Source organism: Panthera uncia, chromosome F1 (assembly GCF_023721935.1).
Source record: "Panthera uncia isolate 11264 chromosome F1, Puncia_PCG_1.0, whole genome shotgun sequence".
NCBI lineage: Eukaryota > Metazoa > Chordata > Mammalia > Carnivora > Felidae > Panthera > Panthera uncia.
The window spans coordinates 23,739,641-23,756,251 of NC_064813.1; the positions used below are offsets into that span (position 1 = coordinate 23,739,641).

The 16,611-nt window shown below is 40.7% G+C and overlaps 1 protein-coding gene across 2 annotated transcripts in view; it reads right to left on the minus strand.

The window, feature by feature from the left end:
• Positions 1-16,611, minus strand: part of RGL1 (ral guanine nucleotide dissociation stimulator like 1) — a 257,439-nt gene that overhangs the window by 85,407 nt on the left and 155,421 nt on the right. For both annotated transcript variants that reach the window (XM_049634098.1, XM_049634097.1), the window contains one exon: positions 1,346-1,554. In XM_049634098.1, the coding sequence (XP_049490055.1) occupies positions 1,346-1,554 (209 nt within the window). The remainder of the gene's footprint in view (positions 1-1,345; positions 1,555-16,611) is intronic.

The window sequence follows — 16,611 nt, forward strand, 5'->3', positions numbered from 1 at the left end:
GCCACTGTTCTAAGCCTTTCACATATGTTAATCCTCTTAATCAATAAAAAAATCTCCAAAACAGGTAAGTAAAAAACCAAAGTTGCAGAACAGACTGTACTATGATTCTATTTATGTCATATAAAAATATTTTTGATAAATATCATATATGAATAAATATGATATATATTTATATAAATGTGTATTTATGTACATGTATATAAGCCCAGAAAATTTGGGGAAGAATACAAAAGGAATGGTTTACAGTGATTACCCAGGAGGAATGAAAAATGTTTACTTTTTATAATTTTCTGAATTGTTTGAACTTTTCTCTATATACACGGATACTTCTATTTTTAAAATGTTAATATGTGTTATCTGCCTAATTAGATTATGGTCCAATTTTCTTCTTCCCAGTTCTACAATTTTTTAAAAGCCTAATAAAAGATATTTGGGGAAATGTAGCAATATGAGAAAACATGAATGTTTCTTTTTATACCCTTCTATGGGCACATAACACTTCAAAATTTTTTAAAAACCTAGTTAAAAGTCAGTATTCAACTACTCCAACAAAAAAAGCCTATCTCATTTCCTTTCTTATGCAGGAAACTCCAAAAATATAAGGATATAAAATGGCAACTCTCATGTCTCTAAAACAATTGTTTGGCTGATGGTTTTTCTTCCTCCCAGTATCAAGTCAATTTAATAACAATTTATTAAAAGGTCAAGTTTAATTATAAACAAGGCAAAACCAAGGAGGGGAAACAGAATTATTAATGTGTAAAATATAATATACACTGCTCTGCTATCTGTAACATATGACCTAACAACATAAACCGAGGATAATATTCAGAGAGCAGTCACTGCATTGTGATTGCTAATAATATTATCATCATCATTATATTGAAGCTGCCATCCATTAGATTCTTCCTATGGATCTAATACTGAGCTCCATACTTCACACATATTAGCATATTTAATTCTCCCAACAACTCAGTAAGATTCCTAGTCAATTGCTTATTTACTAGAATAATATAGAACTATTAAAATATGGAGAAAATTTTAGGGGGGCAAACAGTAACTGCAATCTATACACAACGGAGTATACATTTATGGCAGGTACTCCCAAATATTTCATAGAGTTTTCTATAGATTCTTCTAAGGTATATCTACCAGAAATAAACCCTAATGTGGCTCTTGAAAAGTCTTTGTGCCACCTGTTCCAAAGTCTGTTTCTTCCAGTGGGTCCTTCCTCACACATCCCTCTCAGCATACCAAGTGCAGGTGAGTCTGAAACTCAGGTCTTCACCCTGCACAAGGCCTTTCTCACGTTTCTGTCATCTCTCAAACTCCTTTGGATTCTTACCTGTCCAGCAGCAGCTCCAGCACCTCTTTGGTGGAGGCAAAGCCTCTGTATGTTGACAGAAAGATGCTGATATAGGTGAAGTCATTGTCCCCAAACGCCGTCAGCAGGTTCTCCACAAGCTTCTCCAAGGTGCCAGCTTTTATGGTCCTGATCTTACAGGTCTCATATTGACTGACTGTGTGTCCTGGAGGCAGCTGGTCCCCTTCAACCTGTACAAGAAATTCATGATTATGATCAGGCGAAATGCTCCCTAAAGGAAAACCACAATCAGCGGACCAGTGGAAGCATAGACTATCGTGTTTTCCGTGCTCTTAATTCCCCTCAAGCCACGTAAAACAATCCTCTCACCCATGGGTGTAGTAGAGTGAGGAGGTGGTGATGATATTCATGCTGCTTTATTTCATAGTGCTTACACCTGCCTCTACTTAATCCCCTATAAAGAATTAGGTTGCTGGCCTATTTTATCAAGAATGTTTTCCATGACCCCAGGATCAAGTTTAGCAAAAGTTATCAATCATCCCCTTTGTACTGTTCCATGGTAAGTTGTCAAACTCATTCTTAAAGACAGCTCCTACAGTGGTGGAGCAGACTCCTACTGGCTTTGGAGAGCTGATTGTTAAATTTTTAGGATTTGTATGAGCCGGTTGACATCATACCGCTAGGCTGAAAAATCAGGAGTATATTCAGATATCTACGGAGATCTGACCATGATCCGGTGTTCTTCAGTCCACAAGAAGCAATATCCTTCCTGATTCAGTATCATCAGCAATCAACGTAACTGACCAAGAAGTGGCTTATACCAAGCGGCCCCGGGCTAACCTCTGGGGAGTAATGGGAAGGGTGGATGGGTGTATGATCTCTGATTTCTGGAGACTTGCAACGAACAAGAAAAGACATGTGCTCATGAGAAGTAGCCATCACATGAGAATGAAATTGCAAATAATATTGGCAGGTACAACTGCACAAAACATAAGAACTGACTATTGATAAAGATATGTAAAGCTTGAACACTGAGTATGAAGAAAAACAGGGGTGTGCCTTACATCCTACAATAAATCTGCACCTAACAAATGATACAAAGATGCAATTTTCAGCTTAACTTGTCCTTCATAAGCATGAAGATGACCTACTGAGAGGATCCTTTTCTAAAGCAAATAATCATTGTCAGTGATGCAAACAATAGCCAGGCAGGTTTTGTGAACTGGAAGTTTGAATTGTTGTATGTCAGCTTTTCCTCAATTGAAATAACCAGACATGTGAAAATTGAGGAAGAGGAGCAAAGAAGAGGGAACTGAATCTCTAAATGACGACACAGTGCTAAGTAGCATGTTTGCTTTCTCTTCACCTGGCCTGCCAGATGTTAAACCACTGGAAGGAAATTAGCTGGCAAGATTGCTTCCAGTAAGACCGAAATGGTGGCGATCGCTTTTAGAAAAGGGTTAGAATAGCTTAATGTCATTATGTCTAACTGCTAACAGGACTTAACATTAAGACTCAGGCTTCCACAGTGCATGACTTTATTTCTTTATTTCATTCTCGAAGGATACTTTCACTTTACTAAGGGAGGGATCTGGTTTGGGCAAAATACCAAATGTTTCTGCAGACCTCTTCTGCCCGTTGACTCCAATCACGGCCTGATAACTGTTCTTTATCACTGTATATGTAGTTTTAAAATAGGCCTAATAGTATCCACCTATCCTCCCGGGAGTGTCAATTCACTTTAAGCTGAAACAATAAATGAAAAGGATATATGGTTTCAAAGTCTAATTACTTGTTTTACCAGTTAGTACAGTGCTGCAGTGCTGCCCTACGTGGGTGTTGGTAAAACACTAGTTCTGAAACAAAAGGTCCTGTGGTCAAGTTTGGGAACTACAGAGCAAAACAAAGTCAAATACATTTCTTTACTACAGAATTTCTTAAAGTCTTCAATATGCTAACATGTTATGAAACTCTAAGAGAGGGATACACGATCATGATACATGATCCTTCCAAATGGAGTCCCTTTACTCTCCCAGCATCTTGCAGATCATCAGGATGAACATACTTTGGAAAATGTTAGCTTAGTAAGTCACTGCGATGTGTTTAAACCATAATTCACTTTTGCCACTTTTCACTAAAAAAAAAAAAAAAGACCTTATAAAATACAATGTTAATTTTTATCTTCAAACATCTATATATCCCTTTGACGTCTTTCTTAATACCAAAATGTAGGGATGTTTTTTCTATGTTTTACTCAAAAGATCTGGTCCCAAACAAATGATCAGCCTGGTAATATTAAAAAGCAGCTTAAAAAATATGCTTCAGTGTCAAACGTTAACAATAATGAAAGGAATGGCTTCTCATTCTCCAGGGATATTCAAGCTCTAGTTCTAAATCAAGCTTCCTCGCCTTGTGACAATGTTCCCTTACCAAACAATTTTGTAATTTGAGGATTCTCCTTTTACTCACAATGCAAATTCCACTTTACATATTTTCTTATGGAAAGTAAAAGCTATTTAAAAGAACTGATTTTTCCCTGAGCACCGATGTAGCCAAAATTTCACACACAGAGAAAAATGTTTGTCAAAGGGCCTGATGAAGTGGGTCCCCTTTCCTGCCAGAAAGCAGAGTTGGCAGGAAGCCAAGGCTCTCCCTTGGGAATGGAATCCTGTTACTCATTAACCCAGTCGCTTCCTTTTGGTCCTCCTTTTCCTCTGGAAAAAACTCTCAATATGCTTGCCTGATCCCCATACCTCCCCAATAACAGTTTTTGTCCCTCAGTGTTTGCATCTGTACATTAGGAAGAACCATGTTTGAGCTAACAGAATAGCTAATAAAATACTTTGACTTATTTAGATTTTAAAAATTATTGGGGCACGTCGGTGGCTCAGTCAGTTAAGCATCCGACTTCAGCTCAGGTCATGATCCCGTGGTTTGTGAGTTCGAGCCCTGCGTTGAGCTCTGTGCTGACAGCTCAGAGCTGGAGCCTGCTTTGGATTCTGTGTCCACCCTCCCCCACTCGCTTGCTATCTTTCAAAAATAAATAAACATTAAAAAAAAAAAAAAGAAAAATATTATTCACTAAGTGCAATGAGTGAGCATGAGTGACAATATAAAATGAAGCACAGGAATTGCTCTGGTGCCTAGAATCATTCTCACAAAAAAATTAACAAGGCACGTTAAGGTGTCAGAACACTTGCTTAATGCCATTTTCTGCACATTTGCTAAGCACCCTAATATCAACTTGCTAGAACAGAGGGAAGATTTTGAAGACGAGTTCTAATTTACCAACACTCAAGTGGAGTGTTTCTTTGTGACACAAAAATTTGGAAATTATCTGCTTGTTACTGGAATTATTTTGAAATAAAATTATATAAAAGTGAAACAGAAAACATAACTCTGCCTTATGGTCAGACTAGAGGAAAATTTGCTAAACTTTAGCAAATTTTTTTGCAGCAATATACTCGACAGCCATAGGACCCTTTTAAGAGTTTAGGATCTCTTCTGTGTGTAATATCTCAATACCTTTGAATCCTAGTTTAAAAGAAAAGTGAGGGAGTCAGGGACCGAGCCTCGGCAGACAAGTGTTTAATAACCCAGACTCAGAGAGCAATACACGGAGGGCTGAGCCTGCCCTCTGGGTTAGCACGCTAACAGGAAACAGCTCAATCTGGATTGAATCAGAGACCATTGTCTTACTGACAAGATCATGATACCGAGGCCACAAAAATGTTTCAGGATTTTGGAGTGGGGTGGAGGGGCAATCTCTCTGCCATTAAAAGTCAGCTTTTCCTGAGAGAACATGCCTGACTCCTATGGGGTAAATATCTACAACTCTGCCCAACTGTCCTAGCTGAGGAATTTCCATAATTATTAATTCTGGCATGAGGGATGAGAGATGAAATGTGCCATATTTCAATTCTGTTGCCAGTCACGGAGAAATACACTCTTTCGCCTTCCAAAACATAAACTGTTAACAGCTTCAGTGTTTCTAACTTCAAAAAAAATTTTTCCTTCCATCAAAATAATACATCAGTCATCTGATACTTTAACAGGGGACATGCTACGTCCACAAGGTCGTTAGACTAGAGACAGTATGACGTCTTTGTCCAAGCCATGCTCAACCTTCAGAACGTCAGCTCTCAGGCATCCTGGCCTGAGCAGAAATGTAAACAGTGAGTAGTTTTCTAGTCATAACTCTCTGACAAAATCTAAAACCCACATCTAAGATTTTATAGCCTTTGGAAGGTGTGCTATACTCCTGGTTTCAAAAAACCCACCATCCAGCAACAAGAAACCACCATAGGTCAGGAAAGGCCATGACGGGATGCACGAAAGAGCTCTGCGTCTGTCTGTATTGTTGCCCGGATACGTATAGATGAAATGTTCTTACCACGCAGAGGAAACAAACGCATGTGTGTATGTTATGGCACATGGCAGACTGTATGGCAAGGCCAGTGCATCTGAGTATTGTGAGCTCTTTACACATAAGGCATGGAGAGATGCAAAGCACCGTGTACAAAACCCTAGGGCAAGTGATGTCAACTTCAGTGTGAGCTTCTGGGCAGGTGATGTCAAGTTGAGTGTGAGCTTCTGCACTGTGTGAACTTTCAGGTATGAACTCAATTTTTTTCTAGGTTAAGTTTGCCAGGATGCTTAAATTTTAATTTCAGGTAAATAATGAATAACAAAATAACTTGGGGGGCATAAGTATGTCCCGTGTAATATTTAGGACCTATTCATACTGAAACATTATTTGTTGTTTATGTGAATTTCAAACTTAACCTGGCACACTGTATTTTTATCTTTATTTGGTAGCACGATGTTAAATGCATACAAAGAGTATAGCATGGATCTCTCTTTTATTTATTTGGCCACACATTAACTAACAGTACTGTGTGTCAGGCACCGTACAAGATAGTAGAGACATAAAGGTAAATAGTATGCGGTTCTGACACCCAGGTTACTGGGTCTAGTGGAGGAAACAGACACAAAGAAACCATTATGATGCGAAATGAGGGAAAAAAAAACAACCCCCAAAACAAAAAGGGAGAGATAGATAGGCAGATACCATGGAAGAACCAGGAGGGACCAAACATACACATGGCATCAAAAAAGGCATCCTAAATAGGGGATTCCAACACCGGGTTTTAAGTTATGAGTTAACAACGGTGGGGAGGACACAGCAGACAGAGACACCAGCACAAACAAAGACATTAAGAAAAGAGGTGTGGGCGTCTGGGTGGCTCAGTCGGCTGAGCGTCCAACTTCGGCTCAGTCATGATCTCATGGTTCATGAGTTCGAGTCCCTCATCGGGCTCTGTGCTGACAGTTCAGAGCCTGGAGCCTGCTTCAGATTCTGTGACTTCCTCTCTCTCTGCTCCTCCCCCGCGCACACTCTGTCTCTCTCTCAAAAATAAATAAACATAAAAATTTTTAAAAAGAAAAGAAAAGAGGTGTGACAGGGCACCTGGGTGGCTCAGTCAGTTAAGTATCCGACTTCGGCTCAGGTCATGATCTCATGGCTCGTGGGTTCGAGCCCTGCATCGAGCTCCGTGCTGGCAGCTCAGAGCCTAGAGCCTGCTTCCGATTCTGTGTCTCCCTCTCTCTCTGCTCCTCCCCTCTCTCTGCCCCCCCCCCCAAAAAAAAATAAACATTAAAAAATTAAAAAAAAAAAAAAAAAAGAGGTGTGATGGGAGGGAACATGGCTACGGGAGCAGCATGGCAAAAGGAATGGACAGGTCAGCCAGAGAGTCAGCAGGGAGCTACCTGATCACAGAGGACTCAGGTCAAATCCTAAAAAGCTTAGAGTCCATTTCCTACAGTTTTAAGCATGGTCCGAGAAATCACAGTGTGGAGGAAACATGTGATGGGAAGTTTAAAGTTGAGAAAATCAGTGAGAAAGTTGTTAATATTCCAGATGAGCAATGGTAAGGGCCTTAACTTGTGTAACAACGATAAGAATAGAGAAAGTGCTGGGTGGAGGGACATATTTAGGGAATACTCAGGATATTGTCAAGACTTGGCGAAGAGCTGGATGCAGAGGATGAAGATCTGAAAAAGAATCTGGAACATTTACGTGAGTTTTAGTGTGAATGACTGGAACGATAATCATGCCACCTATATGAAAGAAAGTTGAGGAAGCGAAATCAGATTTTCGTGGGGCAGAGGTACGGAATTCCAATTTACAAATGTAGAACTTGAGGGGTGCCTGGGTGGCTCAGTTGGTTGAACGTGCTGAGTCTTGAGTTCGGCTCAGGTCATGATCTCACGGTGGTGAGATTGAGCCCCATGCTGATGATGCAGAGCCTTCTTGGGATTCACTCATTCACTCTTTCCCTCTCTCTCTGCCCCTTCCTCTGTCAAAATAAAGAAATAAACTTAAAAAAAGAGAGAGAGAGAGAAATGTAGAAGTTGAAGTGTCTTCGGGATTTTCCAATATTACAGTCCAACAGGCAGTTACAAATCTAAAAGTTGGGGAGAGGAACCTAAGATGGAAGTATGTAGACATTACATCAAGTAAAGTGGCTTTCCTCTCCCAGGCAGACTGTGTGGAACAGGAAGAATAGAGGGCTGAGAATGGCATCTGGAAGAGTACCAAAATTAAGAAGGTTCCAGGAGCAAAGGAGCCAAAGCACTAGAAGAAGCATCTGCCCAGTGACAAACTGGCACGCCACTTGGTCTCTGGTAGCATCTCTGGGGTGAGAACTCAGAAGAAACCTCCGCTGTCAGGTTTATACACATGCCAACATAACCTTCCACCTAATGATGCAAACATACAAGGTCCAGTGAGCGCCTGCCAGAACAAGCATGTTCAACTTGCAAGAGCCAATTGTGCACACTCCTCCTCAATTCTACGTCCAATGACACCACGTTGGTATTGTGAGTTCAGTCATGGTGGAAATATTTACACCATAGAAACGGACTAGTTGCACACAAATTAGGGCTTTTGTTCTGGAGAGCTGATTTATTCAGCATACCGCTGCCCAGGAGTCCCTCTCCGATTATGTCAATAGTAAATTCAGGAGACACCTTCATTCTGGTTGAACATTTTTCTCTTTCTGTGTTCCCATCCAGTTAAGGCATTTGTGCTGTCATTGTGACCTCTGATCTCAAAGGAGATAGAAATGCTGCCTCTGAACTAAGGAAAAGGTAGACATGTGAAAAGAGAAGAGGTAGAGAAGCATGTGCTTGACAAACAAACATGTTCTAAACACCTCTGATAAGATCCCTAAGAGCTGACTTGACTTGAAGCCGCATGTTCGAATGTGGTCAGGTTTCTATGACGAGTACCCTTCATCCTCAGGAAAATGCTAAGAGAACTGTAATAACAAAGGCTGTTGTTTTATCACACCGAAATCCCAGCTCCTCCACCATCCTGTCCCAGCAGGGTTCCTTAGATCACCCCTTCAGAGTCCAGGAACTCTCCTGGGGGAAACAGGAAGTTGTGTTTTCCATCTCCCAAAGACAGTAGTCCTCCTGGCTGTGAATCTGCTTGGTCCAATGTTAACCCATAACAGACTCCACCTTCCCTGACACAGATCCCTATTTCTGACATTCTGGTCCTCTTTGAAGGATTCCAAAGTCTTTATGGAGGCAGATCCAAAAATTGGGTGGATGTCAGGGAGTTTGCTACGTTTTCCAAATAAAATACTTTCACTTGTATGTGCTATTTTTCTGCCTGAAACAGAATGCTGATGACTGAGATGTTATGAATTAACCTGGGCTCCAGCCCCATTTCTGAGACTAAGCCACTATGAGCCTAGGACAATAAATTCAAGCCTCGATGTCTTGGTCATCTACTCTATGAAATACAGAAATCACATGTTATTTTGAGAAGTTCAGGGACTTAGAGCTGCATAAGGTGAGAGAAGTCTGAACTAAAAAAGTGTCTGCTGTATTTACCAAATAACAAATCATCACACAGAGTTTAGTGTCCAGAATAAACTTGCAAAATTTATAACTTCCTCCTTTGCCTCTTGTTCAGAGCCCCAAATGCCCAAGGTCTTCACATCCTGAGGTCACAGGTTGACAGGTGCTCTGGCATTCTGGAACTCATTCTGTTTTTGAGCAGCCCAGCCAACCTCTGTCTGAAAAGGTCAGTAGAGGGTATGAGCTTCCACGTGACCTAATATTGTCTATGAATGAAGCCTGCTATGAATGGAAAAGCTTCCCCACAGCCCAGAAGCTTTCCCAGCCCACCATAAATCCCACAGACAGTTCCATGGGGCTTTATCTCCTTCTGAGATTTAAAGGGTTCCTTCACCAATCCTTGGGGCCTGCGGAGGGGGTGGATGGCAGGGGGTGCCAATTGCCTGAGTTTCCAAACTTAGTTTGATTCTTCTTCTCCATACCACATTAAGGAATCTCTGACCCTCCCCCACCTTCTTATGGGATTAGTTCAGTTTTAAGCCAAGTAAACATTTTGCTCCCACTATTATTGCCCCCTTTATAATGATAAAGCATAAAAATCAAAGCCCCATTATCAAAATGCCAGTAAATCACTATTCCCTGGATTTCAGAATTCAAGTAATGACTGTCTAACATGCTTCTTTTCCCCTCCAAAACTAAATCTTTGAAGTCTATGTGGACTTATAAATTCAAATGTAAAATTTAACTTTACAGTTCCCGCAAAGCTCTGGAACATAGAGCCTCTGGCAAATACTCTAGTCCTCAGTGCTGTGTTTGACACAAGTAATATTCCTAGGTCATGGGCTTGTAGAAATGGCTATCTACAGAGCAAGCAGGTATCTTTCAAGCCTACTTATCAGGTGATCCAATCTAGGGTGAGGTATGAAGAACAATTTAGTTTATCTTGAGTACATCTCTCCGAAAGATATACTGAAATAAACTGGCTTTTTTTTTTCTCAGTAGATTTTACTCTTCATAATCTGTAAATCAATTCTAAGAAAACCATCCTCATGCCCTAAATGAAAAGGAAGAGAAGAGAGGGTTAATAGGTATTTACTGAGCAGTTATGGGGCAGATGCTCAATCTTTACAAAAATCTTCTGGTACGAATTATTCTCACTTTACTGTAGGAACCTGAGGTTTGGAGAAGTGAGGGATTTGGCCCAAAGTTACCCAGCCCATTAGCCTAATGTGAGAGAGTCAGGGTATAAAACCAGCCCTGTCTTTCTATTACAGTGTGTTGTGTTAAAACACAAAGCAACACAATAGTGGGTATTCAAACCCCGATTTGTATACCCAAGACTATTACAATTCAATAGCCCAGAATCTCCATACTTCATAGGATTGTTGTAAGAAAGAGACAAAATTAGATAACAGATCTGAAGGCATGTTGCACAGTTGCAAGAACTATTCAGGATCCTACAGATAAAAGAAACGAAGATACTGTGTGTTATACTAAAATCCTCTTTTCAATTTTTTCCCCTACCCCAGTAACTTTCACCAAAAGTTAGGACTGACTGCATCAAATGCTCTATGGTATTATGCCTCTTACCTCCTGACACGGACTGAAACCTTTAATAAGCACTATGGGGGAAAACGTTGGTTTAGTGCTAAACACCCTCTCTGGAGGAAAACAAAAATCCCCCTCATTGTTACAGTTTCTTAGATGAGTAAATTGAGCCTAAGAAGGACAAATTACTTCCCCCAAGGGCTCAAAAGGAGCCAGGAAAACAATGTCAGTAACCTGTATGAGAAGCTGCTGGATAAGACAGCCTAAGAACCCACGGGGAACACTGACGTTCTCCTCTGATTTCCAGATTATTAATTAATTTGCCTACCTGCTAGGTTTATAAACCTCTCTAGTCAAGAGATCATTTCCTTGTATCTTTAGAGAGAAAGGAAAACGCAAGTAGAATGGCAATATGATTGACTGTAGGATACAGCCAAAGTGGCAGGTTTGTAAATGCTGACACTCAGTAAAAATAAAGAAGGCAGAGCGTAGAAAGCACTGATAGCTGGCAAGAACACTGATCCAATTTCTCCAAACGAACAGAAACTGAAAGAGTAACCATTTTGTTTGATAGATTTAACGTGTCAAAAATATATGTAAAAAGACAGGCGTGTCAGTTGCAAAGAAAATATTTGTCTTCTTAATAATATGCTCATCGGGGCGCCTGGGTGGCTCGGTCGGTTAAGCGTCTGACTTCGGCTCAGGTCATGATCTCACGGTCCGTGAGTTCGAGCCCCGCGTCGGGCTCTGTGCTGACAGCTCAGAGCCTGGAGCCTGTTTCAGATTCTGTGTCTCCCTCTCTTTCTGCCCCTCCCCTGTTCATGCTCTGCCTCTCTCTGTCTCAAAAATAAATAAACATTAAAAAAAAGAAGGATCAAGTAGCTGTCTCCACCTTACTGCAGTCTACTTAGAATTGTTTAAAAAAAAAAATATATGCTCATCATTCCCATCGCTCATGACCCACTCTTGAAATCAAGTCAGTAGAAACAGTATTAAAAGCACTTCCATCGTGCAAAGAACCTAAGTGAGGTGCTAAGGGAATCTATGAAGGAAATAAGGGACTGTATTCTTTAAAAACCTAACAGTGGAGATTATAAAATATAAATGCGAAATTTTTCACTTCATGGCTTGGAAGCAAAGAGATGTACAGAACTTAAGACTAGTGTGTATTTTTTATGAGATAATGCCAGGTAAATAGTAGGGGCCTCAGAGTGAGAATTTCAGAACCGGTGGGGGAAAAAAACCTCTTGCAACCCCAAGAGTCAAGAGAAGGAGGGAAAATCCCACAGAACTAGATTATGTTCCTAGTTCCCATTCGATTAATCATCAAGTACTTGTCAGTGCCTTCTATTTATCTAGCAGTAGGCTAGAATAATTCTTTTTAAGTTGGTTGTGTTTCATAGTTCCTAAATAAACTTGAGAGGATTCATTCATTCAACAAGTATTTGCTGAGTCCCTACTATGTAGCTGCTGGCAGCCATAGATAAAAACAGAGAACCAGACAGACAAGATGCCAACTCACAGAGAAAACTCCACCTCCTCCGCAACCAAAGGGGAAAAAAGTGGTTTTTGAGCCATCACTCACTGGCTATGGGCTTGCTCTAATGGAGTCCATTCCCTGGCATCAGAGTTGTCAAGTTACCGGATCCTGAGAGTTTTATGCTGCCCCACTAGAAATACCAGACAGAGACATGGCTGATTATCACATGCAAACAGAAGCCCAGATTATAGAGAAAGCAACTCTTTATAATCAATAATACACACACACATACACACACACACACACACACACACACACACACACACACATACATGGGCTTTCATTTACTAAAACAGTAATCACAGATGGACCCATTGACCAAACTGAAGTAATATATAGAGTCCTTGGCCATAGCTTCTCTGTGACACCCCCAGCAATGCTACAGTAACGCACCAATAAATTGTCCAATTCATTTACACCAATGCATAGGTCAAATCAGTTTTACTTTCAGGCCCAAAGATACTACTCAATTTCACAAAGGTAACAAATCAGACAATAGGTTGGGAAAAGGTTCTAAAGTTTTAGTTATAGTAGTAGTTTGTGTTTCTGAATGTAAAATACTTAAAGATTTCGTGTGTGTGAAAAATGTCACTAAACAATGTACACTCGGGGATTTATTGCTCTGTTTCCTTGAACACACTAAACAGTTTCAAAAGAATCACCTGGAGTGCTGGCAAAATCACTGATTCGTGAGCCCATGTCCCAGAGATTCTGATCAGTAAGCCCAGAATAAAGACAAAGGATCTGCATTTTAGCCAGCATCCCAAGTGATTCTAAATGCAGAAGATCCCTTGGTTACCCTGTGAAAAATATTGTGCTTGACAATGCTAACCCAGGGATGAGTAAATTTTATTGATGGGATAAAGGAGAAGCTGATTAATATAAGCTTAGGCAAAGCCATGTGACTTCTCTTAGTCTCAGTGTCCTCATCTGTAAATTGGGAAGAATGTCACCTTTACCTTCCTTAACTTACCTAGACGTTAAGAGGATGATTCAGAAAAATGTGGGATACGCTTTGAACTGCTTGAGATAAAAGAACTATACAATAAACCAAGCCATGAACACTCATGTCAATGACCTGAGATGCTTTCAAGAAAACCATGGGATCTTTCTGATGTGTTTGTATTACGAAACTCAGTGGGCTTTCCTATAAGAAGGAAAGGTATTAAGACTAGCCTATAGATTTCACTTCTGCCCTCAGTACTCTTCTGCCTGGCTGTCAATCCTACGGAACCACTTCGGCACTCACCTCCTGAGGTATCCCTAAAGAACTCGCACCACTGATTCCCTCTTGGAACTCTCTGCCCCTTTGGTTTACAGACATCACTTTTCAACAACCACAACCAATAACTCTATGCACTTTTATGTATCCCATAATAACCTCACAAAGCAGATAAATTTATTATCCCCATTTTACAGCTATTTTACAGAAAACTGAGGCTGAGAAAGGCTAAGTGACTTGGCTCAGGGCAAACAGCTAAACAGTGGCCAAAGCCAGGACTCAATTCTAGGTAGTCTGGACCCAGAGTCACACCTCACCAGAATTCTTATCTTATCTCCCTCGAGGCTCTCATTTGATACTACAGGCTGATCACTGGTCCCTTGTCCTTCACTTACCAACAATATGGATACATTTCTAACATTGAACCTCTTCTTAGTCTATGTCCTCTTTCTAGCCATCCCACACATGCATCCCCACAGTTTCCCCTAACACAAATACATTTACTCCCAACTCCAACTTGAGTTCTTGCTATTTTTCTAACTTGTCTTCTTCTGGATCATCCATAAGGAACTCTAACTCAACATGTACAAAAAGAAATCTGTTTTAATTCCTCTAAAATCTCACCCCTTCTCTGGCCTCTGACTTAGTTAATACTGCAAATCAACCCCCGCCCACCACCCCCCCCGCTTCACCTTGTCTTCCCCTCAACTCCAACATCCAACCTGTCCCATTTCCTAAATAGCTCCCTATTCTATGCTACTTCTTCACGGTCCTGCCTTAATTCAGATCTCACTTCTTAACTGTGTAGGTGCAACAGGCACTGAACCACACTCTCTTGCCTCTAGTTTTGCCAAAATGTTCTTTCGAAAGCACAAATTCTACTTTTAGGATAAAGTCCAAGTATTCACTATAGCTAAACATGCCTATCCTATGATTCAGCAATTCCATTCCTAGGTACGTTCCCAACAGAAATGATTGCATATGTCCACCAAGAGACATAGATAGAAACACCTGTGGCCATTTTAGTTGTACTAGCCACACATTTTCTATAGTATGTTGTCAGCATCTGTTTACTTACAGGCATCCTCCAGTAGACTGTGAAATCTTTAAGGTCAAAGACTAGTCATATTTATATTTATATCTCCAGAAATTAGCCTATGACCACATCAATAAGCACTTCAGGAGTATTAAATGTTTTTAAGATAGAAATGAGTTTTTTTATCTAACAAATCTAACATTATGTTCCCTACACAAGCTTTACTTGATTATTCCAAATGCAGTCAAATAAAACAGTCTGTACATTTAAACAAGAAAAGTCTGTATGTATATTATAAAAGCATGTAATGTTTGATCATCACCTCTTAGCTGGACTGCTAAAGCAAAAGCCTTTTTAAATTGTTCTTACGACATTCATGGTGACCTTTTGAAAACAAATCAGATCATGTCACTCCCCTGCTCTTAAAACCTCTCAGTGGCTAAAATGAACAAATCAGGAGACTATAGATGCTGGCGAGGATGTGGAGAAACGGGAACCCTCTTGCACTGCTGGTGGGAATGCAAACTGGTGTAGCTGCTCTGGAAAACAGTGTGAAGGTTTCTCAAAAAATTAAAAATAGATCTACCCTATGACCCAGTAATAGCACTGCTAGGAATTTACCCAAGGGTTACAGGAGGGCTGATGTATAGGGGCACTTGCACCCCAATGTTTATAGCAGCACTTTCAACAATAGCCAAATCATGGCAAGAGCCTAAATGTCCACCAACTGACAAATGGATAAAGAAGATGTGTTTATATATACAATGGAATACTACTTTGCAATGAGAAAGAATGAAATCTGGCCATTTGTAGCAACGTGGATGGAACTGGGGGGTATTATGCTAAGTGAAATAAGTCAGGCAGAGAAAGACAGATACCATGTTTTCACTCATATGTGGATCCTGAGCAACTTAACAGAAGACCATGGGGGAGGGGAAGGGGGAAAAAACATTACAGAGAGGGAGGGAGGCAAACCATAAGAGACTCTTAAATATTGAGAACAAACTGAGGGTTGGTGGGGGGTGGGGGAGAGGGGAAAGTGGGTGATGGGCATTGAGGAGGGCACCTGTTGGGATGAGCAATGGGTGTTGTATGGAAACCAATTTGAAAATAAATTATATTAAAAAAAAACCTCTCAGTGGCTTCCAATAACACTTGGAGTAATATGCCCTTTTCCACCAGGGCCCACGAGGCTCCTTCTGCCTACCTCCTTGACCTCACCACCAAAACCATCTCCTTCCCTCTCTAAGCCCAGCCATAAGGTATTTCAGGTCTCAAAACATAGGTACATTCATTCACACTTAATGGTCTTTGCATTTGCTCCTTCTGCCTGCCTTTCTCATGGGATCCTTCCCCTCATTCACTTCCTCTGATCAGGAGCATCTCCTCAGCTAACGCCTCACCCCCACCCCAGGACCATCCCCTGGTGTCACACAACAAATCTTCCTCTGCCAGGCCAGATCATGTCATCTAGGTTCATTTCTTAACAGCACTGACTTGTTTATGTGTTTGCTGCCTATCAACTCTACAACAGCAGAGCCCTTATCTGTCTTGTCCACTAATATATCCCTGGGGTACAGAATTCGGTCTAACAATGAATAATAGTACATGTCTGCAGGAATGAGTGAAAAGCAAATTAATGTAATTAAATTGAAAATTATTTAGAAATCTGAATTAAAGACTTAGGCAACTCCTTAGATGTACTGAAAAATATAAAACTCTATCCTCTGAACTAAAAATCTTAGGTAAACAAAGCTCTCGTCATAGCAGGTAAGAACTGAATTTATCAAAATGATATTTCTGAGCTTTTTTGTGAATCCCAATTAATTCCATACTTGATCATCATGATTTTAAAAATTACTGAAGTCAGTGTGCCTGGGTGGCTCAGTCAGTTAAGCATCTGACTCTTGGTTTCCGCTCAGGTCATGATCTCATGGTCGTAAGTTTGAGTGCCACATCAGGCTCTGTGCTGACCGTGCAGAGCCTGCTTGGAATTCTTTCTTTCTACCCCTCTCTCTCTGTCCCTCCCCCACCTCTCTCTCTCTCTCTCTCTCTCTCTCTCTCTCAAA